We start from the raw sequence: 27,715 nt of genomic DNA, 5'->3' as shown, positions 1-27,715 counted from the left end.
GTCACATCTGGCTGTATGGATCTGGTCGAAAAATGCCATATCGACGCCATACTTGCCATATCCGACTGGTATGTGTTGTTATGCAATTTTTCGACCAGATTCTGACGGTGGTAGTCAGAATTTGACATTGCAGATGGTGGGGATGTTTTTTTCGTTTTACAATATTTTATATATTAGGGTGTTTATTAAATTAGCAAACCTAGGGGGTTTTTTTATGAATTTTTAAATTTTACCTCCTAATAATATTATTCTTAAAATTCTATCTAAAATAATAAAATAAATAGACCCTAATATTCCAGTAATATAAATCTGTCCAGTCATCCAGACAGTTTGATCTTTCAGGATCTTGGTTTTGATCCGGCCAGTCATAATCGACCCGAACCAGGTTTTTGTACCGTCCCTATGTCCAAGTGGACCAAGTGCAGCCCAATCTTTGTATAAACAAGCGTATGTTAATCTCCAATCCATCCAGAGAAAAAATCAAAAAAATTGTGAAGAAAGTATGGACAAACAGAAGCAGTCCACTGTAAAAACTAAAAAGTAACGCCTTCAATTAACCGCAGAGAATCGTAGCTGCCAATGCTTTACGTGCTTTTTGCTAGAGACCTCGACTCAACCTCAAAGTGCTGAACCCAACAACCCCGCCTCGGTAACTGCGTTTTAATCACCTTTCTCTCTTTCTCTCTCTTAAAACGCACCCAATTCCTAACGAAACTTCTGGTAAACAAAAAGCTTCAAACGTCTTGCATTTATCTTAAACAATTTCTTCTAACATTTAGGGTTTCTAACTCGACGAGGTCCTTTTTTTTTTTTTTAATTCGATTATTGCTTTCTTCATTTGTGTTCTGATTTTATCGTTTATTTTGTGACTAATGGATTCTGTTGAGTAATTGATTTTATATGTAGTTGAAGAATTGTTGCGAGTTTTTTTTTTAAACATTATTTTTGTTTTTAAATTTTTTTGTTTTTTTAGTTTAGGTGTTTGGTTTGGCTTACTGAATGGCTGCGAAATCATATTCCGATGCTCTCTAGCAATAATGCCGGGCATTCCTTTGGTGGCACGTGAAACTTCCTCGTATGTTCTCCTCAAGACGACGCTGTTTTGTTACTTTTGTTATGTTATTCTCGTTATTTGCTTAAATTATATTCTTTGTAAACTGAAAATGCGTGTGAATGAATGTGGAGATTGTAGCTTTTGTGATTTACTAACTTTAGTTATCATTTTCTTCTTTGATGGGTTTGGTATGGTTTGGGTGGTTTCTTTATACCTGATGCAAATGAATACCCCAGAGTAATAGTTGGAAATTCGAAAACTCATTCGAGCTATGGTTATGATGCTTGATTGTATAATACTCTATCCTTACCGGTTTACTAGTATTGTTTTCTGATCTTAGAATTATAATGGGAAATTTTCATTGGATATGAAGGGGGGTTTGAATATTTGGTGTAAAACGTTATTTATGTATTTATGAATGTAATGGACTTTTTCATCATGGGAGTTTAGAGAATCTCATCCTTTTATGTGAGTTCATCGTTAGAATTTCTTGTTTGCTACTGCAGGTACTCTAGAAGCACGGATCAAATGTGCCGCGAAGACTCTCGTGCGCATTTAACTGCAGAGGAGGAAATTGCTGCTGAAGAGAGTCTCTCTATCTATTGCAAGCCTGTAGAATTTTACAACATCCTTCAACGACGTGCTATAGGAAGTGTAATGCTTTTGATCTGTCAATATTTCCATGTTTTGTTTCATCTCATTATGTTTTCTCTATATAGAGATTGTATTTTTGCTTACAGCAATGTTGTACCAGAGAAGTTGATGGTCCAATTCAAATTAGCTTGGTGGTTTGAACCATTTTCTTTTTCTTTCTTTGGAATAGATTCTTGATTGCACAAACCATTGTGGAAATGAATGGTTCTTAGTGCAATTGTGCTGCTTTTGCACCTTGCACATACTCATATGCCTGCATGATCCTTTGCATTCTCACTTCACTTTGCATATTGATAGTTTCTTCTGTTATTTGTTTCTTGTTTCTAACTGAGCAATGTTGTCTGATGTAGCCATCATTTCTTCAAAGATGTTTGAACTACCAAATTCAAGAAAAGCACAGAAGGAGGTAATAATATGCCAATCATCTGGTTTCTATTTCTAAAATAATTGCATTGTGAAAGTTTTTTATGGTAGTATTAGGTTTGCTGGGACGATATGTTGTTATATGGAATTTTTGTGTGGAAGAGTTCTGTTTAGTAGTTGCTTATGATTTTTTTAGCAATGATAAGCTTACAGTGGTTTCCCTTGGAAAATTGTGTCGCGCGTTGGAGTAGCTACATGTTTTAAGAAGTTATTATTTTTAGTATGTTGTATCTCCCTTTGAAACAGATTCGTCGGAAAATTTAGGGGTTGACTGGTTCCATTCTTGATTTTATGTTTTCTTCTCTTATAAAATGTGAAATACATGTCTGACACCTGTTTTCATTTTCTGTTATCACAAATGAATAGTCTTATTTTCTCTCCTTTTGACTAAAAGGTGGTGTAACAAAAAAAAAAAAATTATTGTTTTCTCCGTTTGAAAGATTTCATTATCAGAGTCAGAAAGAAATTTTGAGTTGTTTATTTGATTTTTTATAAGTCGTCTGGATTTCATTTCTAAAATTATGATAATTGTAATAAAGTATTTTAACAGTTATGCATAAAAAAAATCAGATATCTGTTATTTAATGCGTTCTCAAATCATTAAAATTCAATTTTTTATTTTAATTTAAAAATTCGATATTTTATTTTATTTTTTTATTCTTTGAAAATTTAAACGCTAAAACCATAAGTGAACAACCCCTGGCTGCATGCGTTTTCATTTTTGGTGAATGATTTATTGTTTTCAGAGTTTAGAAAATATTCATTTTAGTTATCGGTTTCTGAAAATAAAAAATAAAAATCTATTTTCAAATTTCAATAAAGGAAAGACAAAAAAAAAAAAGCAACGCACTTTAGTACTGTTTTCTTCATTATCTGGGTTAATTTTTCAAATCAAAAAATATTTTGAGTTGTATGAATCTTTTCTTAATCTTTTATAATTATATTAATTTGTATTAAGAATATTAATGAAATATCTTAGTAATTATTTATTAAAAATATATACTCTTCATTTTTTAAAAGCTCTCCTTATCACTTTTTATTGTTTGCATTTTCATAATATTGTTTTCAGATTATGATATTGATTGCATTCTTAAATTTTTAAAATTTTAATTTTAGTTTGTATTTAATTATTTTTTATTTTTTTTAAAATAAATATTTATAAATATATTATGGTTGCACATTTTTGTGAAAAGCCTGTGCATCATGGAGATGGACACCCATGAGACCTGTTGCCCCTATAGGTCTTCTTTTTGCTCTTTGTAAGGGACTTAATAGTACTTAACTCTCTTCAACCGCTGTTTAAAAAAAAAAAAACTGTTGCTATTCATTCTTTTTGTGCTGTCCTTACAGTGCAAAAAACATACGCTATGCGAATTTATGTAATATAGTTTCTTCAGGTATGAAATCAATTTTTCGTATAGCCCTTTATGCCATGTAATCTGGGATACTGAGTCTGTAGTAATCATAGGAGTTACTGAGCTGGAGTACCTTTTTTTTTTATATGAAACACTGATTATATTGAAAAAGAGTAAATGTTTACAGTGGTGGACTAGGTGTCCACAGCTAGAGAGATATGTACAAAAAAAATTCTCAAAAACCTTGTGTTATTTGTGCAATATGAACACCACAAAAGAGAGAGATTACAACAGCCTGCAAACAACAAAAAAGTGGAACCCATCAACTCAAACCCCTTGCCAGTTACGGAGCTGGAGTACCTTTTCTTGAGGTTTTCATATTAAGCTATCTTGGATGGCTAGTCCCAAATAATTCACCATGTTTTTTTAACAAGTCTTAATGATACTTATGGTTTAATTTAATAAATTATTTTTGATGATTAAATAGTTTTTTATTCACACCGTCTGATGATTGCCTGAAATTTTGATGCAATTGGTCTGATTGAAGGTGTTCTGTTTAATGATGTTGGCTTGTTTGCGTTGGTTAAATATTTATAATACAAATGAATTTGAGATACTAACTATGCATCTGTTGGTTGAATTTGTAGAATACAAATGACAATTTCCCTGTCAGGAACTGTCAATGAAGGTGTACAAGCTCAGTGTCCGTTTCCTTTGTACATTTTGTTGGCAAGACTAGTGTCTATTACAGAGGTAGGGATGCATTTCTCTAAAGCTCATTGATATATTAATGTTTGTGTGTATATAAATATGTATATGAAAATTCTCAGGTGTGGACGCCCTAAAATTTATAATGTGCACACTGAGGGCGAGTGAGTAGTTGTTGGCTTTGATTTTTGAACTCTGTGAGCTAGTGATTGGTTGCTCACCCTCCGTCCGCATGTTTAAAACTTCAGGACGTCTGCATAAGAGATTTACTCTTTCTTTCGATATATATATATATATATATGCCGTTTATTTTACTTCATTGTAGTATGGTTTTCTAATATGCATATATTATTCCAAAATAAAGTATTCTGCAGAATATCGTTTTAATCGAGCTTGTATTTTGACAAATTTCACTGGAGTTGAGGGGAGTACTCAGGTTCAGGCAAATTTTATTCTCCCTGACATTACTAAGCTAGCATTGAAGGCCAAATCAGGCTCACTGGCGATCTTGCTTGTCAACTTTGGTATATTTAAATATATTTTTTCATTTGTATTTTTGATTGATGAGCTAGGATTTATGTATCAAAATCAGTCTGAATTTTGGTCTTGGTTATTCCTTGCAGCTGCAACCCCAAATTCTTTGTGTGGAATTGATTTAACTAAGGCTCGTTTGGGTATGACATCATTTCCATGTGAGATATACTCTTGTTGCTTAATTTTTATTAGATCAAACTTAGTTCTTTTGGACTTCTTGTGATAGGGAATTCCCTGAAGTATTAATATGAATTGATTATAAGGAACTTTGGGAGCCCACATTTCTACTGGCAACTGTTTGTAGGTCTTATTGAAATTCATTGTTATTCAAAATTCTAAAATTGCTGTGTTTTATTATTCCTACTCATTAAATGGAATAAAGTACATGTGGCTATTTCTTGGAGTTTTAATTTTATTCTGGATTATGGTCTCTGTATCACAATAATTTCCTGGCAACTTCTGGATTACTGCTGTCAAGTGCAAAACTGTTTCTGTTACTCTTGACCTTGAATATTCTTCATCCCCTTTTAAATTCCATTCAATTTTACCTTACAGCAAATGATGGAGGATGCTGCCTTTGGGGCAAGATACCTTTGGAATCACTTTATATGTCGTGGGAGAAGTCCCCAAATTTGAGTCTGGGACAAAGAGCTGAGGTGACGTATCCTGTTGACATGCTTTCTTGCTTCTTGAAGGTACAGCATTAAGCATCCTCTTGTAGAACTTTTCGTTCTTCTTCTTCTTCTTCTTCATATTGTGAAATCTTGACTCAATATTGATTATTTGGCTAAACAGTTTACACAATGCCATTTTATGCAATTTTGGTTGGTCTATCATTTTATTCTTTGACACACTGCACTTAATGAAGACGACTTCTTGGCACACTAAATTTTGCTCTTATTGGATGCTAGTTTATTTCTATATATTTTTATGTCTAGCGACATTGTGAGGGTGCAATTAATGAATAATATCTAGGACATTTCCTTGTCTAAGGCATTTCAATTCAATTTTCATTTTGAAATGGAGTATATTAAAACTTGATGTTCATCTTGTTGACAGTGGATCTATAAACCAACCTATATGCATGTTTTTGGATTCCTATGATTAGTTCTCAGTTTCTCTTTGCATGGTTGTCTTTGTTTTTACTTGAAAGCATTATCACAATTTAGTATGCCATTGAAGTTTTTCTTAACCCCCTTTTTTGGTAAGCTTTCCTGAAGATTCCTTTAAGTACATTTGGAGAATACTGGAGAGACCACCCCAAAGAAATAGAAAAAAAGAACTGAAAAAAGAAAGAGCTAATAACCACTAAAATTTTAACTATGCCAATCTCGAAAAGGAAAATAAGAGTCCAGAGGAAAAGGACTGCTAAACAAATGATGATCTCAAAAGCTTGTCTTCTTGAAGTTCTATGCCATCTAATTTGTGTATGTTTCTTAGAAACCACCTGTGATTTTACTTCTATGCCTCCATTTCCACATTTTTTGGACAACTGATGAAATAATAAGGGTTAGAATATGTTATATATGACTAAATGAAAAGTAGTATGATTGTGCTGACAAAGGAAGGAAATAAAAACTATTAGTTTTTGCTAGAAATTTAAACTGTGGGAAAAGGTTTTATTTATATGATTTGTTTCATTTGGCTTTTCAGGACTCATTAGTTTTTCTATTTTTATTTTTTATATATGAAAAAATATTTTCTCGGTAATTTGTATTTATATTATTTCTGTTTTTTGTTGCAGTTGAGTTGTTTGAATAAGGATAAAAGTGTCTCAATCCAAATACCCTTTTCTTCTGGAGCCTCGGTTTGTTTAATTCTTCATGTTTTGTTATTTCTTTTTTCTTTTTTGTTTGTGTTTTTTCATGTTGATCCCTTTTCTGATTTTTCTTTGTTTTTCAACTTTTTTTCTTTTGTCTTTCAAAGAATACATCACAGCAGGTGCATGTCACCATTTCTGCAGAAGAGATAGGGGGAAAGGAAAAATCAGCCTACAATTCATACACTTGTAGTGATATTACTTCTTCATCATTGGCTCGTATTATTCGGTAATAGTTTGTCTCCTAAGATTACTCACTTTGTTATTATCATGGTCACTCTTCTCTTGCTGCTATATATCATTACTGTTTTTCATGTGAACTTATAACTTTTCTTAATCCTGGAATGACTGATTAATGAGTTTCCCCATTTTTGTGTGCTTTGGTTCTTTATGTACCCAGATTCTCTACAATTGGGCGTAACTCTCTCTTTCTTTCTCTTCCTTCCCTCTCCATACATCTATGTATCTGTCTGCATAAGTATGTGGCTATCTATTTGTAGTTTGCTTTCATGCTTCAGGTTTACCATATCATGTGTTACCTTAAACAAATAGTTGTTGAAGATCCTTTTGAGTACTTAGTTTTAGAATTTTTAACCCTTAGGTGAACATACAACTTTCTCTGCATTGGGAAGGCATTGACTTGTGCATTCAGTATTACTACTATTTGGTGCTTCATTGGGTTCCCTAATTGATCCATAAATAATTTTATTACCCATGGGCTTTATGTTACTATTTTCTACTTCTGTTATTAGGTTGAGGGCCGGAAATGTTGTCTTCAACTATAGATATTACAACAACAAATTACAGAGAACTGAAGGTATGTGGATATATTCTCACATTTCCTCTTGTTCCTAATATTTATAGGTCTTATATCTATATTTTTGTTTATTTAATTACTTTTAGTGAATCTTTTTTATTTAATAGTAGATGATATCTTATTTATTTAATAGTAGATGATTGGCTTTTCCAAGTTCAGGCATGTTGGTACAAAGCTGATGGTCATTGTTTTACAAATGCACTCAATTAAATGTTTATTGCTTTTGTGTATGTTACAAAACATTAGAGTAAAAGGGTAAATAACAGAAGTACATGTGAATTTTTTTTTTTTTTTTAAGTATTTTGCAATTACAAGCCTTGCATTCAAATCCTTTGTGTAGCTGAAACAATTTGACAGGCTTTAACTTCAGGTGAAATGAATATATTTATCTACAAATTCTACGGTTTCTGTTCAATTGATACAATGCTTTTGGTGCCTATAATTTACTGAAAGGTGTCTTGTTTTGAATACTTGAAAACTTTTAGTTCTAACTTTTATCTGTATTTATGCTGTCGGAAATTATTTCTAGTGTTGTGTGTGAACCTGATTAATCTTTTAACTTGCAGTAACTGAAGACTTTTCTTGTCCATTCTGCTTGGTGAAATGTGCAAGCTTTAAGGTTGAACCTTATCCTGATGTATATTTTTGTTTAATATCATTGTGGTTTAAATTTATTGACCTTATAGTAGCTAAACTGTTCTGGCTTGATGCTTACTAACTTCTTATATTGTTGTAGGGTCTTAGATACCACCTGCCCTCGTCACATGATCTATTCAACTTTGAATTTTGGGTTGGTAAACCTCAGGAATCTTTAGTGCTGTTCTGATAACTTCCATATGTTGTGAATTGTAACTGCTAAATCAACAAATACTTTTATAGGTTACTGAAGAATATCAAGCTGTAAATGTATCCGTGAAGACTGACACTTGGAGATCTGAGGTCAGGACTTTTTCTTACTAAAATTACTTTTGGAGGGTTCTTTGTGGTATTTATTTAGTTTAGACTTGTGATTGTTTGTGTTGGAATAATTAACTTGAAGTTCCAAACCTGCATGAGCATTTGGGATAACTTTATTTGAATTTTATTGTTACTCTATTTAACCAAGAGTTCTTGTGTTTAATCCCCAATTCTAGAATTATATAATGGAGAGAGCAAGATGAGCTTGTGTTTGTTTCCACATGGATGGTTTTGTGTTTGGATCTCTGTGACAATTTTGTTAATTACTTTTGGTTATTACATATTATTGTTGGGTTTCTTCCAATGAGACTATACATCTTGCGATATTACTAAACAATACATTTCGATGAAATTTTCATTTTAAAATTGGTATGTCAATTAAGTTATTGCTTAATGGATTCAGTTTTTTCTTGAGATCATTATAGAATTAGTATGTTCAATAAACTCTAGCATTTTAGAAGTTATCATTTATGTGCCAATATGTTTATTCAGGTTGTTGCGGATGATGTTGATCCTAAGCAACAAACATTCTTCTTTTGGTAAGTATCTGTTTCTTTTTATCATTGTTTATTTTCTAGATTTTCATGGCTTTATCTAGTTATGTTCATATATGTGAATGCCATGAAATGATCTGGAACAAGCTCCTTATTGTGCACAGTTCAAAAAGACGAAGACACAGGAGATGGAAGAACCTAATTCAACATTCAAAGCATGTGCATCCACTTGTGTTAGAGTCAAACTTGCCTGAAGGAGTTTGTGAGCTTCTTGACAAGGTTAACGGTATGTGTTCCATCTCATTGTTGGTGTACGCTTAGATGGATGTTAGCCTTCTACTCAACACTATAGAATACTTGAGAAAATTGTAGATACATAGAACTGAGTCTTTTAAGGGGCCCGTTTGGTTTGTGACCCAAAAATAATTTTCAAAAACCTAGATACTATTCAAAATCTTTAGATGTATCTCAGTTTTTATGAATACTAAAATTGTCTTTGATACGGTATTCAAAAATAATTTTTAGAGTAAAAAACCATAGAAAATGAGAAAATTGGCTCCTTTTTCCTCATTTTTGTTTTGCACCAAGTTTTTTGGATTGTTTTTTAAAATTGATTTCGGAAATATTTCAATTCATTTCAACCAAATGTGTTTTCATGAAATTTTCTGTATCCCCTGCTTTTTAAATCAAGAACTGTAAATCAAACTGGCCCTTATTGTCTTGGTTTATATTATTTCTGTAGAGAGTGAAAGCATTGACAGTGCACTCCCATAGACAATTAGCAAAAATAAAACCTTGGCAAGAAGCTTGTAGGATTTTATATTTAAAGTTCATGACCTTTTAGGGGATTTAACCCTTATCCTCTTGGTTTACCATAGGCCTTAACCTCTAAACTAACCAAGGGCTATAGAATTATTAGTTGCATCTTAATTATAGGACAACATTTTCCCAGAAACCTGCATAAAGAAGATCTGCCATGGGAGCATCAGGGGAAAAGGTTTGTTTCTTTTTTACCTGCCACTCAGTAAATTGAATAGGTACAGCACTTATGTTTGCCTCAAAGAAGGCTATTCTTTTATGGGATATACGAACACCAAATTTTAAATTAGAGGGGAGACATAAACTGGGATATTTAAAGCAGAATTAATAATAAGTGTGTAAATACTATAAAAGTAACACTCTTAGTTTTCCTTGCTCGCATGGAACTTATAAGTTGTCTTAGATGGTTTACAAAATTGGTAATCTCACATATGTGCCCCAGAAATTGATGACCAAGTTGGGTTCTAAGTCCGGTGATTTGAATATCTCTCTACTCATTCATATGCCATACTCCTAAGGGGATACTATTGTTAATGGATTTCTTATATGGCACCATCTTTCTAAAATCATGCTATTCTTTCCTGTATTTCTTACTTGCTGAGGTTTTTAAATAAGATGGCTTTTGTTTATGCCCTAACAATTGCTAACCTGATAGCCAAGTAGCAGTTCCCAGTATATCATTTTTTTTATTAGGTTGATCTGTTGCCCTCAGACCAATATTGAACTGAAAATGCATCTTACTTGGTGTAACTGAATGTATTCTTCGACATTGATTGTGCTTGATACTTGGTTGGATGTTATGTTTAGTTGACTTGTGTAGTTTTTTTATCTGACATGCTCCTTGTGTGAAGTTCTGTATTGAACTACTAATTAAGAAGGATATATTTCAGGTGGGAATGATTTTCAGAATGCTAGTGTTGGTTTTGCGGAGTGTGCACAGAGTGTTACACCCAGCTTTAATGTTGCGGGAGTTTCAGGTGCTGCAGCACAATCATATGCTGATCCTGAGTTTCTTCAGTCTGTATCTGGAAACAATCTTGCTCCCCCTGCCATGCTACAATTTGCAAAGACAAGAAAGTTATCTATCGAACGAACTGATCCCAGAAAGTATGTATTATGTCCTATTGTTCTATTTTTTAAGCACAGGATTTTCTCTTTCTAAAGGCTTTTTCACCTTATTGTAAAAAATTTATTTGTATATATTAATCAGTTAATCATTGAAAAAAATTTCTAAATGCTTTTTATTTGGAGGGACAATGAAAAGAAAAGAAAAATAAAACGCTACTAGGAAAGCTATGCTGTCCTAAACTTTGAAATTTTTTCTTTAAGCTGTTAAGTTGACCTCTATTATGATGAAGTTTCTTATAAGATTAGTGTTATTGCTTGAGGCATACCTTCTAATTTGTTTAAATATGGAACTTTATAATTGTCATATTGATCTGATCATTTGGATTTCCACCTGTTTTGGGTGGTGTGGTTTATCTTTTTAAAGTGGTTGTAGTTGCTTAATTATTCATATAATGTGGGTTAGGAGGCTAATAGTTGTAATGGAACCAACTAGAGAGTAAATTACCACTAAATGCTTACGAGTGCTGAGTTGGTTAAGTCAATTCCAGCAAACCAAGAGCGTAAGGCCATTTTATTAGTGCTGTATTGGGATGTTGATTTAGTCATGATATTGTGTTTATTGTTAATATGAGGGTGACTTCACCCATTTTTATTGCAATAATTTAAGGTGTTGTCACATGACTTGTTAAATTTATTACTAGATATCTCATATTGGTTGCATATCTCATAGCATCAATGTGGATTTGATCTAAGTTTTTATTCTCTCTTTTCAGCCGTACCCTCCTTCAGAAGCGACAGTTCTTTCACTCGCATAGAGCTCAGGTAGCTAATGGTTTCTAATTTGATTGATAATCTGTTTTCGTCGCGGTATGCTTCTTACTCTCAATGGGAAGTATTGGATTTATCAGGCTTCTCAAAAGATTATTCTTTCCTTGAAATTGATTGCTCCTTAATTTTGTAGTAGTCTCATCAAATTATGTGAGTAGCAAATTTATCTGTTGCAATATAATTGATCATCTTAGGTAAAATGGGGGTTAGACTGCCTTTAAAGAGTATTATTAGTTTGGGAACTTTTGAAATCTTCAATTGTTAAGCTCATGAGTTAGTGTTTACCCAAAGATGTCTTAATTATAAATGGGAGTTGATTATATTGTTTTTCTCTCCTTTTGAATGACTACCATCAGTAGATCACCTTTACTTTGATTACAAGCAATTATGTGTCAAACATCTGAAAATAGTTACTCTTCTATCCATAAAGCCAATGGCTCCAGAGCAAGTAATGTCAGATCGGGATAGCGAGGATGAAGTTGATGATGATGTTGCAGATTTGGAAGACCGAAGGGTATGTAAAATGGCTGCATCATTTAAATCTTGTATTTTATCATCTTGTAAATATATCATGTATTGTGGTCACCTTGTAAATTTCATTTTTTGTAATTTTGATGCATGTTAGAAAAAAAAACTTTTATGACATGGATCTGTAAATAACATATATCGCAGGCATTGAGATATCTAATGTATATCCTCAAGCAGCATAATTTCCTCTGCTCATTCTTTGAGTGCCATTGAACTCCTAGATTGAAACTAAAACCGTCTTTTTTATGTTATTGACAACTATATATTTATATGCTCAATGAAATAGCTAAAGATACATTGTGCATAAATTTTCTTGAGTCTGATTGTTTTTAATCATGAATATATTTCTTGGGGACACTAGATGAATGCTTTAACTGATTGATGATATTGGTTTCCTGCTACTAGGAAAAATATGGTATTAAATCTATAAGGAATTGCGAGAAATGATGTGAAAATAAAATAGAGAAAACATTTTACATAGTGCTACTTCGAATTTTTATAGTTCAAAAGATGTTTGGTTGATGCATTTCTTATTTCAATCCAAGGTTCAAGCGAGGTTGCATGTACCCAAACTTCAAGGACCGCCTGAAAGTCCAGCTATTTTTACCTGCACCCTTGATTGGTTTCTGATCATTTATTGCGAAGTAATACTGCATCTTAGTATTACCACATAAAAAATTATATATGCTTGTGTAAATCTTAGTATATTACTGGCCATGGTCATGAAATGTGAACTCTTGTAATTTGATATAATCGTAAAATAAATTCATGCTTGATCTGATCTTTGCATGGAAGAATGAGGCATGGACTGAGTTATATGAGCTGTTATTATTGATTGACTTTTCCCCTTGCTTGATCTGATTTTTGCATGGATAAATGAGTCATGGACTGAGTTATATGTGCTGTCACCATCAATTGAGTTTTCCCTTGTGCCAGTTAGGCTTTACTTTTGCAAGATTTGGTGTTCTGCTTTGTTAGTGATTTCATTCATGATAGGACAACCATAATGTATTCAAGTATGTTTCAGATGCTTGATGATTTTGTGGATGTAACTAAAGATGAGAAGCAAATGATGCACTTGTGGAACTCCTTTGTGAGAAAGCAACGGTATTTTTCACTATCCACTTTCCTTTTTAAGTTATTTATTCTTTGTGCCCATGACTGGTTCTCTCTGGGAGCTGGTTGTAAGAATCAATTCTATGCCATTCCCAATTGAAGAAAGAAAATCCTCCATAAGTTTTATCTTAATTATTTTGAGTTGTTTGGTTTCTTGAGGTTTCGTAGAAAGGCCTGATACCCTGCTCCTTTGGGTCAATCTGTGAGTCCCTTAACAGTTAGTTGACCTTGCCTAACTTGTTTTCTTAAAACATTTTATGACTGGACCTTGTTTTCTGGACCCTTTTGTATCAAATCACTCTTTTCTTTTGGTGTTTTGGTTGTTTCTTGGTTATTTTCACTATAGCTCTCAGGTATTTGTTGATGAATGGTTCTTTAGTGTTTTTGCTATAATAATACACATTGAAACCAAATCAATGTGGTTGATAGATGCTCCGTTTAATGGGTCTGAATTTAAGCTCAATTCATTCATCAATTACCAGGCCTGACAACCAAATCGAATTAATTAGTCTGGAAGTAATTTTCATGTAATCAAATTGAATTATAATTGGGTTTGAGCAGGTAAGTATTCTAAATTGATACGTATAGATAAGATATTGTAGTTATAATTTATAATTCGTCTACATTCTCTATAGAGATATTGTTATAATTTTGAGAGAAAATCAGTTACACTCTTGATATCTCAGAAATCAGCACTCGGGTGGTAACTATTACAAGTTTAATCAAACTAATTCGTGATCTATTTGAAATCCATCAATAACTACCCCTAGGATGGATTCTGTTTAGAATCTGTTAGGATCTCACGGGTAATAACATAATTTCCAATTTTTGTTGACTTTCTATCACACTTGACTCAAATTAACCCCACTACAAAATCGCCAGCACCACCCCACGCATGCAACCAAACCCCACCTGCAGCGCCCTGTTACCAACCCCAACCACGGCTGTGATGGAATAGGTGCGGCTGTGATGTGAGAGTTTTGATTGCGATTCTGTGTTTTTGTGGGATTAGGCTGCTTCAAATCGGTTCTCTTTGCTGCCCAGCAACATTTAATGTCATGGCTGGGTTTTGAAACGTGACTCCAATTGCTGCCATTAAGAACTTGGAGAAGAACTATAAAAATTTTGAATTTGGACAAAAGAAATAAAAATGTGGTTGATTTATTGCTGCTTATTTTCCGATTTACGGGTTGATTTTGTGGTTTAGATTAGGTTCTTTACTAAGATTTAGAAGAGTGAAACTCGAGAGATGGCAATGGTGGGGTGGTGGTGGCAGTGGATGGTGGGAGATGAAGAAAATGGGGAGAAAGGACATAAGAGGGGTGTTTGTCCTTTGAAATTTGTTGCTAATATTTTGGGGACTGGTTGTGGAGCTTTGTTTGGGGTGGTGTTGAGGGGGTGAGGGCTGGGGCTGTGTTGGTGGTTTATGATGGGGTGGGTTTGGTTCTTTGGTGCGATGGGGGTGCTGGCATGGCTGGTTCAGCAAGTGGACTGGTGGAGGTGTTTTGTAACGGTGATCGCGGCAATATATGATGAGGGAACAGTGGCAGCGATATGCAATGAAGGGACAATGGCTGGTTGTTGGTTCAACAAATTTTTTTTTTTTTTTTTTTTTTTAAATTTTAGAAAATAAGGGCAATTTGGTCCTTCTATATTGACTAACCAACAGAAGTCTAACAGCGTTAGGATTTAGGGTACTTAATTATGGATTTCAAATAGTTCTGTGATGATTCTGATTAAACTTATAATAGTCACCACTTAAGTGATGTTTTTTGAAACATCAGGGGTGATAATTGATTTTCTCTCTTATAATTTTAATGTTATTGTTGAGTCATTTCTTATAAGCTAAAATTTTTTAGGTGGGCAGGTGGTTTTTTTAACAGTGTCAGACTCAATTTTATTGGGAACTGTGTTTGAACACGGACAGTTGCGTAGCCAAGAATTTCATTTAGGAGGAGCAATATTGAATCATATAAATTATAAAAATTATAAAGTCGTATTTTATGTAAATTTGTCAAATGCAATGATCATTTTCAGTAGAAATACATTTGATTTATTTTCCGCTTGCTTAAGAACACAAATTAACCTCTAGGATTGGGATGAATTATTAAATAAGATAGATTTAAATCATAATCAGAATAAAAATTTGGTTTTCGAATTCATTTATATATCAGCTTCAAATATTAGATTGAGATTCAGATCTTACGTAATCTGAACCAAATCCGACTCATCAACTGGCCTGGGTGCTTTTGTCATACTTCACTGCATGATGCATTTGTATATGGCTATCTCTAACGTACTTAGTGTGTATTAGCAAAAATCCTTTGTGCCTATATGTGATTCGGTATTTTTGAATTTTGTATTGTGGTTGTTTAACTTAGGTTTCTGTTCTAATTATGATCACAGGGTTTTGGCTGATGGTCATATTCCCTGGGCGTGTGAAGCATTTACGAAACTACATGGTCATGACCTGGTCCAAGCCCCAGCCCTGAATTGGTGAGCTCATCTTTTTTCTCATTGACTCTGATTGTTTTAATGAACCTCCATATATTCTTTCCCAATGGCTTCTAACTTTTGCCTTTCTCCCTTACATATGCCAACTGATTGTGTTTTGCAATATCTTGTGGTATTTTTATTTTCAATGAATCAGTAATTTACTAAGGAATTAGTATTCAGTTGACAGTACAGTTACAGCTGAACTACATTAAAAATTTTGAAAAATCATGTAATGTTTATAGTCTCAATTTATTAAAAGCGTGACATGAAGGTTTTCCGCGTAAGCCTTTTAGATGGCTTAAACTTTTATTACTGAGCAGCTGCTGTACAATTACACAGTTTGTCAAGTGCATCATATTTATCGGCAAGGTATATAGTTGAGTAATTGTAATTTCTTTTGTGAAAGCATTGTTTCTGATTAACCAACTAATTTTAGTAAATAGAAGTTGTATGAGAGCCAATTCGGTGCTTTAGTTTTGTTTGAGTTCATTAGAAAATGGGTGTGATTTGTAGCACCTATTTTTATTTTCAGTAAAATGGGATAATGGTATATAGGATTTTGTAATTGAATTGTCATGTTTCACAAATAGCAATCAAGTGAACTTAGCCAAATGTAAGGGTTGCCCATTTGTTTGAATTAGTGGTAAACTGCTATCAGCATTCTCATAATTACTAATTTGGATTAGTGCTACAGCTATTCCTGCCATATGTAAAACTTTGGTAGTCATCCGTATAATTAAATTTGAGAATATTATCTCTCACTATATAGTTTTGTTCTTGTCCTTGTGATTTTTGGTTTGTAACTAAATTATGTTTATTATTTTTCATTGATCTTGTCACCAATCTCATACTCTGATCCAGTGTCTCCTTGGCACTTAAGGTTCTACATCCAGGGATTTGTTGAATGTGCATGTGATTTTGTTTATTTATTTATGGATGGTCATATGGGTTTACGGGTATCGAAGGTTAAGAATGTAATCATTCTGTAAGTGGAAGTTGCAGATGCAATGTATTAATTAATTAGTATTTGGTTGTGCAGGTGTTGGAGACTGTTTATGATCAAACTGTGGAATCATGGACTGCTTGATGCACGCACCATGAACAATTGTAATATTACTCTGGAACAATACCAAAAGCAGGATTTGGATCCCATGAAAAGCTGAAGAGGTGATTTTTATTTTTAATTCTTTTTTTTTTTTTTTTTGGCTGTGAATGGGTGAATGATGATGAGCGAAGAGGTAGAGTTCCAATTCTAATCATTTATCTTTATAGCATTTCTAGCTTGTGCTGGTTTTTGCGTAGATTTTTCTCTGCTCTCTTCACCCATTCTAAAGGCCACTCAAGCTGTTTACCTTCTTGTACTGTTGCACCATGTAACTGTATAATTCAAAAAATATTGCCATCAAATACCATTATTCAAATTATAGAGCAAGAGATTTAGTGCAAATATATTTTGTTTTTATTTTATTTGGAGTTAATATGTTGCATCTTCATATGGTTAAATAGTTGCCATCAAATACCACTGTAGGGCTGGTTCTTTTAAGGGAATTGATATTGGACTGTGGATTGTGGAATTCCCCAATTATTAATAAAAATTGGAAGTAAATGCAAGCCTAAAACAGATGTTAAATTGCAAAGTGAAACCATTACCATTGTGATACTGGGAGGCCTGTGTGGTATGGTACTAATCCAAATCCAAAAATTAAATAAAAAGTTGTGACTTACCAAGATGCTTTTCTTCACTATGTTACTTTAATCCATGACATTTCACCACCAATAGTTATTATGGGCCCGGTTTCGTTTTTTTTTTCTTTTTTTTTGGGTTACCGAAGGTGTTTAGGTCAGTTTATATGTATTTTAACTAATCTTTCAAGATTTTGAAGTTGACAATCGTGTAAATCCTCTTAGTAGTTACACCTATTAGCAATTCAGATGGATCAAATTAATGATCTTTTGAGTAATTCATTTAAGAGTTTTAGTTAACCGTTGGGTCATCTAGCGGTGATTTTTATTTATTTATTTATTTTATATTACCCTACGAAAAAAATATATTCTCCTGAAAGAACTATATCCGTAACTATCAACTGTCTTTCACCTGATTATTTCTATCAAATCCAGGCCTTAAACCCTGACAGGCCCGGCCTGGTTATTAAGAACTCGGGCTTTTTCTCCATTTTTAGAAGAGTGTTGTTATTTGAGCCCATCCAAACTCTCTCTAAACTCTATATTAAATAAATTTCATTATATATCCTATTCCAATATTACCCTATATCTTCTTAACCTTCATAAAAATAAGGTACAAATCTCTTGAAGAATTCCAAATATCTAACTTCAATTATAAACCCTCTTCCAAACGAAACTAAAAAAAAAAAAAAAATTAATCTACAAAGCATAAAATAATATTATCACATGAAAGTGAAGAAAATCTGGTGTGTAAATTGTCTTATGAGTTCTTTCTTTGTTAGATCTACATAACATAAACAGGTATTTAAATCATTCCATCTCATATCTTTTTTTTTTTTTTTTAACTCAAATACAATTTATTGTTTTTTTCATACTTACAATTTTAAGAAAGTTTAAACGATATCATAATTTTTTTTATCTCTTCTTTAATAATGTTTTAGTTATGATAATATCTAGTATTTTTTTATTATCCAAAACTATTTAATGTCAATTACAAAATTATTTGGACTCAGATCGATAACAGAGAATTGTTAGTCTTTTACAAGCTTTGAGAATCCCAACCATTTAGCAAATCACAAATGTCATAGAAAGTTCTTCAAATTATAAGAAATATTTATATTTATTTTTACAAGCTTGATCTCACACTAATTTGAGGAAAATAAAAGTTGGGTTGGGTGGTAGTGGTAGTTTCATATATGGACAGTAACAGTAAGATGTGATGCAACATTAGTTGAGTTGGTATGTCGTTTTGTGAGTAAATCAACAGGAAACGCTCGCGGAACATCAGGTGTCTGACACACACTGTCGGTTACATTGCATAGTTTTGTCTTAATTATAAGATAACATTCCACCACGTGTGCTTCTGCATGTGCATCTCATGTGCCCCTTTCCTATTTTTAGCAAATTATCTGTTTAGTGTTTTCCACATCACTCACTAAACCCAAACCCCACACCCACACGCACACCCACACCCACACCGCCTATTTGTTTTCTTTTGATATTAATTTTCAATTTTTTTTTTTAGTTCCATGTGACCCTTTTTCCACTGTCAAATCGATCAATCAACCCGTCAAAAACTCAGCATAGCACTACGTGTCAACATCTTAGCCGCTCGATGTACTATTATATTAACTCTAATTAATTTCTTATAATAATCCTTAAACTAACATTCATTAATTTCTTATAATAAAGAATATTAATAAAAATCCAATTATGCCTTGTATATCTAATAACACTTGACCGATAATGAAGTACGAGACAACAATTAATATGTCATATTGCATAAATGGAAACAAATGAAATGTTTTTACTTAGAGATCCTTCAACTCACTGCTTATTAATTATAAAATTCATAGAATTATTATAAATACCATTTTTAAGAGCTTCGGTGAACACCGATACCATTTAAAGTCATCGGTATCAAGATTCAAACCTTTTTTCATTTTAAATTATGTTGTAAACTTAATGAAGCAAAAACTCGCCCTTATCTGGGGAATCATTAACCCTAACTCTGACAAAAAAATTACCTATTTTTCCTCCGAATTGGGGAGCTCTTCTCCGTTCTAGGGCTAGGGATGCAGATACTCGACCCTAGCCCCTGACTTTGTCATCTCTAATTAGCATTTCAAAGTTATATCAATTGTTCGTGATTTCAACTTGATCTCAGATATTGAGATATCCACCACAGGAAAACTTGTCTACATCGAGGCCAAAGTCGATGCTGGAAGATGACGCCTACTTGAATAGTAAATTATTTAGAAATAGTATATAAATAATTTTAAATTTTTATATTGAGGTTTTTAGGGGCTAATTGTAATCATTTATTTTTTATTTATTGCAAATCAGGGGAAGATCCATGTTGTGGAGGTAAATTTGAGAAGAGGCAGAATAATTAATTTTATTGATTGACATTCTCAAGGTAAAGTATGAAAAGTTCTATACAATACAGATCTTGTTCTGAATTAAACAAAGTTTTTTTTTTTTTTTTTTTTTTAAATCTTTTATTGAGGAATGAAGTTTGTAGGTCTAATATTAGACTTTTAATTGTAATTTAGATTTTCCTAATACTAAATAAAGCTTCTAATGCCCATATATGTACATGAATTTACTAATCATTGCAAGTCATATTCCCTTCAAAATCATCTCACTTTATCAATTGCATGCTTCGTCTTTTGTTATAAGGCAGCAGAAATTATTATATGCCAGTGCTTATTTGCAAGTTTCCTTTCATTGAAAAATAAATTAATATTTTACAATTTGATGCTTATCTTATATGCAAATCTTGTGATCATTTAAAATATTTGTGTGAAAAACATGTAATTTTATGGGTTTCTTACTTATTTATTGATAATTTTATTTAATTTTATGAAATATTTATTCTTTCAAATTTCTTCCCTCATATTCATTTGAAAGCCTTCATCTTTAAGAAATTATCTAATCAAATTGAAAACTTTGTTTTCGATTGATAAATAAGAATCAGAAACAAAAATAATTAGGGTTTCCGTTCTTTTAGTACTTGTAGGTTAATCTTATTACATAATGTGTTGTGTTTCAAATTTCTGCTTTGAATTATGAATACTCAAAATTCCATGGTTGAATTGTAGGTTAATATTCCCTTCTGTTGTTGTTATATTATATCTTAATCTTAAATCTAATCTTTATTTATTGACAGGTTTATGAAAAAAATCAAAAGTTTGATGATCACTTCCTTAGACGACTAAGATAAGGATATGGTAAGATCCTCATTCTCATATTTTAATTTATGGTTTCTTTTAAGTAAAATTTAATCAAGTCATTAAAGCAAAATCATAATTATTCAAGTTTTTATTGTTTAACTACTTATCTTCTTCTTTTTTTGGTATCCCGGATGCCAGACCACTTGCGGTATCTCAACCAGTCATCTGAGACCCTAAATTAACATCAAGTAATCTCCAATGACTACCATTTATTAGTAGTCATGAGGATTCGAATCAGGACCTTTTGATATACACCTAAGAGTCCCAAGCGAACCGTCAAATTACCTAGAGGTAGTTTTACCTTATCTCTTTATTGTTATATTGGAATTCAAATTCGTTTTTTTGTCAACAAAGTGCAGGAGTAGTTGATAGTCACACTAAAAATTATAGATTATTTAATTAATATCTAATTAACAAGAAATTAAAACATTTCAGAGACCTAAAGTTAGAAGCTCTCAATGCAATTTAAACAATAGTTGTCCCACAGGAAGAGAATGAAAAGCACCAAATTAATTAAAATCTTTATTATATTTTGATAATCTGTTCATAGGGAAGAAGATGAACCCAGAAGTTTATTGAAGGGAACGAATGAAGTTAGTTCGAATAAGTGTAGTGTAAATTGGCTGTCATTGTTCATTTTTTTAGCAAACCCTTATAAGAAACGTTGCCAAATTAAAACAAACCTCAGGGCAGAGCCTAAACACGTAAGCGAATCTAAGGCTGCAATTTGTCTTAATATAAGCCCTTGTACTTATCACCAACACGTGTGGCTAGCCATGCACTTACCCCTCCTATCCAATTTTATACTCTTTGTTCAGACGTCCGTTACTTCACTATGAAGCTCAGGGACGTCACTTAACTTCAGCATCCTCTCGATTGGATTACCCACTTGAGCCCTCATCATAGCGTAAATAAATGTTGTTCAAACTCACTACTTTGTTAATTTTGGTTTCATTAAAGCAACACCCCTTTCGTTTATTACAAATTCAAACATTTAAGTAATTAGCTAAGGCAACACAAGACCTTTGTTAATTATGATGGAAACCTTCATTAACCTGCAGTCGGTATTTAAGCTCTTCTTAACGTGTATGTCATAAATAAACCTATCATAATATGCTTCATTTAACTATCAATCTGTAATATATATAGATGAAAAGAAGTTTCTCAGAACCAGCATTTGTTGGCAATACCCAAAGTTGACTAGAATCACTTTCTTAGAAGGACACACTTTCTTATAGTACAGACATTTGAAAAAAGGAAGAGATAATATAGCATGAAATTGGGTAACAACAATGGGTAATGTGCTTAAAATGGTGGTTATATATATATATATAAATAGAACCAAAACCTCAAGGCTCAGGGGAAACCAGAGACATCCGTTACCGTTAGATAAGAGTTAAAGTAACTCTCATTATATATGGTTTACTTTTTCACTTAACTGAACAACACTTGACTTCATTGCTCTATAAATGCATCACCTCTTCCTCAACCTTCCACTGCTTCCTCTTTAAACCCATTTTGCTTTTCGTTTCTTTTCATGTCAATGCCTTCTCTCTGCGTTTACTTTCTCTTCTTTTTCCTTTTTGCACTCTCTTAATCAGCTCAATTATCCTTTAATTATCAAACTGCATATTCTATTATGCAAAATCAACACTACCATTAAGGATCATTGCCATAACTATATTAATTTTTATCTGAATATAAGCTTTTCACTGTCTTTTTGAAACTGTGAAGCAGCTTTTCTAATTGCCTTAATTTAAAAAAAAAAAATGTTGACAGGTGTGAATTCCAATTTCTACGATTCGCAGATACCCATTTTGTGGCTTAGCTCTAAACCCTAGGCTAAAAGATGCTCGACGAAGCAATCTACGGCTCCGATGATTTCCGCATGTATGCGTACAAGATCAAACGGTGCACTCGGACCCGCACCAGACTGGACCGACTGCCCCTACGCCCACAAAGGGAGAAGGCTCAGCGCCGTGACCCACGCAAGGTGCCCTACTGTGCTATCGCCTGCCCCGCTTTTCGAAACGGAAAGTGCCCGAAAGCGACACGTGATTTCGCTCACGGCGTTTTCGAGTACTGGCTTCACCCGCTCGGTACCGGACACGTGCATGCAATGCGGGAGGTTTTGTCAACGTAAGGTCTGTTTCTTTGCCCACACCCCGATAACTCCGCCCGAGCGCCAAACACAAGTGCCATTTGTTTTCAGGGAAAGAATGAACGTGGAGATCGTTTCATGATGGGAAGTGGATCGGAATTTGGCAGAGGGAGCATGCCTCCTCAGCTCTTATAGCTGAGTCGTCAGGTTCTCCGTCAACGTGGAGGACTGGTGATCAGTATGTTTTGAAGAGTTTAGAAATCCTGAAGAGTTTGAGGGTGGAAATTGATGAGGAAGAGAGAAGAGTCGCGGCGTTGGGATTGAGTTTCGGATTTGATTTGCCGAATATTGAATGGATTTCAGAGTTGTGCAGTAAATTTCAAGTGTAATTTTATGTTTTGGGATGGATTACACATATACGCTTCAATTTGGTGCCTTTAATGTGTAAAGATTAATTGTGTTTGGATGGAGGGTCTTAATTTTGTGTTTTTAAGTTTATGTATTTATTTTTCCTGTTTTAATGAGTGAAGAGAGTTCATGTTCTTATTGTTTTTTCTTGATGTAATAATTTTATGTGTTGTTTCCAGTAATTAATACCATATATCAGTGTCTGTTTGAGTAAAGATGGAGTATTTTCTGTTGTTACTTTTTGTATTTTATGTGTATCTTGCTGCTACTTGATTATACATAATCCATATTTATCATGGAATTATATAACACCATTCATGATAACGGTCTAGATTTTTGGTGTATTTTTCAAGAATTTTGTTTGATATTTAGGTTGTTAATAGGTGGTCACTGAGGAGATTTACCCGCTGTCAACTTCAGGCATTGAGGGATTATTAAGTATACACAAATTAATCCGACACCCCTTGTCTCAAAAAAAAAAAAAAAAAAAAAAGGAACTTAATATAGGCCACGTGTGGGAGCTAGCAGAAGTATATACAATAAAGAAACTGATAAAACAATTAATTAATTAGTTCTTAGCCTGACCTGAGGACTGAGAAGAATAAACCGCATCTTAATTGCGAAATATGAGTAAGTAAAAAATAGTTTCATAAACGTCAATAAGCTTAACCGTCAAATATAGCGAAAGCCAAATGTAGATTATTTTTTTAAGTGTATATTTCAGTGAATTTCTTCATGTTTTTAAATATTTGGAGTAGTATTACTACAAGTTGGTTTAATTATCTGTGACCTCCATTACAGCTTTTGGAAAGATCAACAACTTCCTTTACTTTTAGTAAATGGTCACTTACCTCCAGTAAGTTAATAAATAATAAATCAAGTAGTGCTATTATTAAATGTGCTTATATTGAGTCTATGATTCTACGTGTGATGGTTGATATTTATTAGTTCTAGAAGCTATGAAGATTGGTGAAAAAAAAAAAAAAAAATTAAGCTATGAGTGTATTTAGAAAATAGACTTGAAACATGAAACAAAAAACATTGTATTTGAAATCAATAACAATAGATTTGAAACATTTAACTTGGGATTGAAATGTAAAAAATAAAACTTAAAAATCATCATATAAAACCTACAACTATTAACCTTGAACTTGAAATCAAAATGACTTAACTAAGAACACTAGATTGAAACTAAAAATGTTACACTTAAGAACTCTCAATATAGATTTGAAACCTGTAAAAAATACATAGAAACAAAAAATAATTTAGTTGAAACTTATTAAAAGATTAATCTGATTTTCAAAAGCTACAAAAATAACTTTTTCAACTTCTTTTTATAAACTAAAGTATTTCATCATCAGCTTCAGATTTAAACAAATTCTCAAATATAAATCTAATTACATCATAATCAGCTTTAATCAATTTTAAAAATTATTTTCTAAACACTTTGTTTTTTTATTTTCTCTTCTTATTTGTTTAAATTCACGCTTTAGTCCCCTTAAATGAAGACTTATTAATTATTATTCATTTTCATACTCTGACCTCTTGTTAGTCAAACATTCTACTCTACCCCAAAATCAATTTCCTCAAACTTTTAACTTTACTCCCAAATCAATTTTCTGCCTCTGCCAAACATTATACTTTAATCTGAAATCAATTTTCTGCCTCTGCCTCTTCGTGGATAGAAATTATCAAGTTAAGACAGGTTTGTGTCATCCCTTAAGCTAGAAATGATCAAATTGAGTATTCCAAGTGGTGAATTTGTGTTTGACTTGCAACAAGAAACTTTGATTGACAGAGTTTAAGTGCAAGAGAAGGTCTATGGTACAAATATGAGAATATTTTTGTGGATTTCATGGTTAACCGAAAAGGTTATTAAAGGAGGTGAAAGATTGTGTTGTGTTGTATGGGAACAAATTTTATATGGAAACATAAAATTTCTATTATTGTGTGTCTAAATCAGAATTTCAGCAAGGAGGAACTAAAGCTTCTGATTACATACCTTAATTCAATTATGGACTGAATATTGATTCAATCGATATTCAATGGCTGGATTAAGCATATAATTAAGAACTCTGAAATATTAGGATTCGACATTAACGTGACTAAATACAAAAAGGAGATCAAAAAATGGGGTAATTTATTTCGAATGATGTGAAGTATCACGTTCATGTCATCATATTTGTAGAAGTTCAGAACCTGTCTGCTAACGAGAAGAAAAAGAACAAAAAAAATATAGTAAAAAATTATCTTTGCTTTGTGGTGGATAACACCTGTGACTTGACTAGGTAAATTTATGACATTTCTACCCAATGCATGGCAACTGTCACTCACCACTTCTACTCAACATGCCGCGTGTCCACCTCCTTCCACCGGAGCTGGACTACCACCCATCGCAGTTGAGCAGAACACAGTGGTCAAAATTCTAACATGCATGCCCTTGCCGCCGGTGATGATTTGCCAATTATATAACGAAATAAAGATGATAATTGAAATTAAAAAAAAAAACTAAAACACCGAAAGAAATTACCACTGGACCTGAAATGAGCAACTATTAAGATTAAGAAGAGTGCATTTCAAAGAGTAGTAGCACCAAATTAACAAAAAAAAAAACCCTTACAAAGAACCCGTTACAACAACACTCTCTTTATTAAAAACAAACACATAGAACCAATTGACTTCTCAACTACAACACTTTGATTGTATCATAGACGTTTGATCTCCAACCAATCATCTATCACCATCGACGTCCATCACATGGCAGAGATCCCATCAACACAACACGGCTTAAGAGCTCTGATGCTGCTGCGTCCCCGTGTGCTGCTGCCCATAGTGCTCAACCTTGTCCTTCATTTCTCGCGCTTTACCAGCCAGTTTATTGCGTGCATAATCAAGCTGATCTACCCCAGGTGGGTGCTTCCCAGTAACAAACCTGCGAGTTTAACAATCTTAATCAAACCATCAATTGAAGGTGAATGGCTGCTCGGTTTTGAGGTTGATATACCTGTAGATCCATGACAAAACAGTGATAGCTGCTACACCGAAACCACCGGACGCGAGGAAGCCCGTGGTTAAAAGAGCCACTGTAATGACCGCAGGGACAAGAACAGGACTGAATATGACGAAGAGTGGAGTGGCAATGGTCAGTGCAATGACGGTGCCAGCCAGAGTCAAACCGGAGAGAAGCAAAAGGGAGCCACCGGCGGTGACAGCAGTGGCGGCCTTCACAACCTGGTGGGACCGAGGCTGTTGTTGGTTGTGGTACTGTGTTGGGTGGAGCTGCTGGTAATGTTCAGCCATTGATGAAAAATCTGACGGTTACAAAGAGGTTTTGATGAATTTGAGAAAAGGAAATTGGTGATTTTGATGCGTTGAGGTTGAAGGTGGGAAAGAGTGAAGAGTTAAATAGGAGGAAGAGTGGGAGAGTGGGAGGCACGTGTTGAAGGAAAAGGAGGCACGTGTTGAAGAGGCTATCATGCAGGGGTTGCATGCAACGAAGTGGGTTATGATTTGGGCACGTTGATTTTTGTCTGAATCAGGCCGTTGGAAGGGAAGAAGGGTGGCGAGCGTTGGAGGATAACACCTATAATACATGAAGACCATCAGCTGTCTTCAACCAATTAGTGTCTCCATCGTCTTCCTGCTTTTTAAATTAACATAAAAGGAGTGGAAAAAGCTCGAGTTATTTTCATGTTTCACTGCCTGGTGCGTGCTAACGCTATTTTTACAATCCAATCTCATAATCTTTTTTTAAAATCCCAACGTGTTAACAAATCAGTACTATCACTTCAACTTTCACAACACCAAAGACATCAAAAGACACTATTAAACGAACGATTGTTGTTTATGAAAGAACAATTTTCTTCATAAAGAATAACTATTCTTTATGAAAGAACAATTATTCTTTTAAAAGAAATGTCTGTCTCTTAAGAAAGAACAAGCATTCTTACATAAGAAATAGGTGTTCCTTAAGGAACAACCATTCCTTCATAAGAAATTTCATAAGGAATGATTGTTTCCTTATTATAAACGGCTATTAGGAATGATTGTTCTTTATTTATAAACGGCTGTTAGGAATTGTTGTTTTTTATTTATTAACAGTAATTCATTTGGTTGTTCTAAGGAACGATTATTCTTTCTATGAGGAACCACCATTCCTTCATAAGGAATGGTCAACTTAGTTGTCATGTTGAATGATTGTAAGAAAAATATGTGAGAAAAGATTATTGGTGTAACATTATTCATTAGGTATATATAAGACCTATCATTGAGGAGTAGAGGTGGAAAATTTGGGCCGGGTTAGGCGGGTCAACCCTAACCCGGCCCGGGAAAATGAGGGTTAAGCCCAGACCGCCAAGATGGCGATCCGGGTTGACCCTAACCCGGCAGTAACCCCCGGGCGGGCCGGGTTGCACAATGGCAACCCGCAACCCGGTGGGTTGCTATTTTGTCTCTTTTGCAAGAGACCCGGCAACCCGCCGGGTTGGTTGTGTGCAACCCGGCGGGTTGGCCGTTACAACCCGCCAACCCGCCGGGTTGGCCGAAAAAAATAAAAAAAAATAAAAATTTTTATTTTATTTTTCAAATTATCCCTTTACCCTTGAAATATAGCCGTTT

General features: G+C 33.5%; 3 protein-coding genes across 10 annotated transcripts; 2 read left to right on the top strand and 1 right to left on the bottom strand.

Annotated features, from left to right (window-relative positions):
• Positions 1-484: 484 nt before the first annotated feature.
• Positions 485-17,109, top strand: LOC116146169 (polycomb group protein EMBRYONIC FLOWER 2). Of its 8 annotated transcripts, none has more exons than XM_031431579.1 (22): positions 485-720; positions 974-1,075; positions 1,561-1,708; positions 2,059-2,114; positions 4,134-4,239; positions 4,559-4,718; positions 4,818-4,868; positions 5,284-5,423; positions 6,473-6,535; positions 6,655-6,776; positions 7,300-7,364; positions 7,931-7,983; positions 8,101-8,154; positions 8,244-8,303; positions 8,814-8,860; positions 8,980-9,101; positions 10,525-10,741; positions 11,476-11,524; positions 11,961-12,044; positions 13,086-13,165; positions 15,581-15,670; positions 16,710-17,109. In XM_031431579.1, exons 2-22 carry the CDS (start codon positions 1,038-1,040, stop codon positions 16,831-16,833), a joined length of 1,929 nt encoding a protein of 642 aa, XP_031287439.1. In that variant the 5' UTR covers positions 485-720; positions 974-1,037; the 3' UTR covers positions 16,834-17,109. The 8 variants fall into 8 exon arrangements, with proteins under 8 accessions (XP_031287439.1, XP_031287441.1, XP_031287438.1 ...); XM_031431581.1 differs by having other exon boundaries at positions 4,818-4,886; positions 10,603-10,741; XM_031431578.1 differs by having other exon boundaries at positions 486-649; positions 979-1,075; positions 4,818-4,886.
• A 5,329-nt stretch (positions 17,110-22,438) lies between these two features.
• Positions 22,439-23,079, top strand: LOC116146216. Its single transcript, XM_031431619.1, has 2 exons — positions 22,439-22,717; positions 22,858-23,079. Exons 1-2 carry the CDS (start codon positions 22,439-22,441, stop codon positions 23,077-23,079), a joined length of 501 nt encoding a protein of 166 aa, XP_031287479.1.
• A 2,675-nt stretch (positions 23,080-25,754) lies between these two features.
• LOC116146195 (oleosin 1-like) lies at positions 25,755-26,398 on the bottom strand. Its single transcript, XM_031431604.1, has 2 exons — positions 26,103-26,398; positions 25,755-26,030 (listed from the first exon to the last, which is right to left on the bottom strand). Exons 1-2 carry the CDS (start codon positions 26,396-26,398, stop codon positions 25,886-25,888), a joined length of 441 nt encoding a protein of 146 aa, XP_031287464.1. The 3' UTR covers positions 25,755-25,885.
• Positions 26,399-27,715: the final 1,317 nt, after the last annotated feature.

This window comes from Pistacia vera, unplaced genomic scaffold (genome assembly GCF_008641045.1).
Source record: "Pistacia vera cultivar Batoury unplaced genomic scaffold, PisVer_v2 Contig474, whole genome shotgun sequence".
Lineage (NCBI taxonomy): Eukaryota > Viridiplantae > Streptophyta > Magnoliopsida > Sapindales > Anacardiaceae > Pistacia > Pistacia vera.
Note: the sequence above shows the minus strand (reverse complement) of the source record. Positions and strands in the feature narration are given on the sequence as shown.

Excerpts from the sequence above, each read along its gene's own strand:
- LOC116146169 (XM_031431578.1), top strand. The coding sequence starts at position 1,038 with ATGCCGGGCATTCCTTTGGTGGCACGTGAAACTTCCTC. Across the intron at positions 8,304-8,813 it reads CTGACACTTGGAGATCTGAG|GTTGTTGCGGATGATGTTGA; the intron begins GTCAGGACTTTT and ends ATGTTTATTCAG. Across the intron at positions 8,861-8,979 it reads CAACAAACATTCTTCTTTTG|TTCAAAAAGACGAAGACACA; the intron begins GTAAGTATCTGT and ends TATTGTGCACAG.
- LOC116146216 (XM_031431619.1), top strand. The coding sequence starts at position 22,439 with ATGCTCGACGAAGCAATCTACGGCTCCGATGATTTCCGCATGTATGCG. Across the intron at positions 22,718-22,857 it reads ACGTGCATGCAATGCGGGAG|AGGGAGCATGCCTCCTCAGC; the intron begins GTTTTGTCAACG and ends GGAATTTGGCAG.
- LOC116146195 (XM_031431604.1), bottom strand. The coding sequence starts at position 26,398 with ATGGCTGAACATTACCAGCAGCTCCACCCAACACAGTACCACAACCAA. Across the intron at positions 26,031-26,102 it reads GTTTTGTCATGGATCTACAG|GTTTGTTACTGGGAAGCACC; the intron begins GTATATCAACCT and ends TTAAACTCGCAG.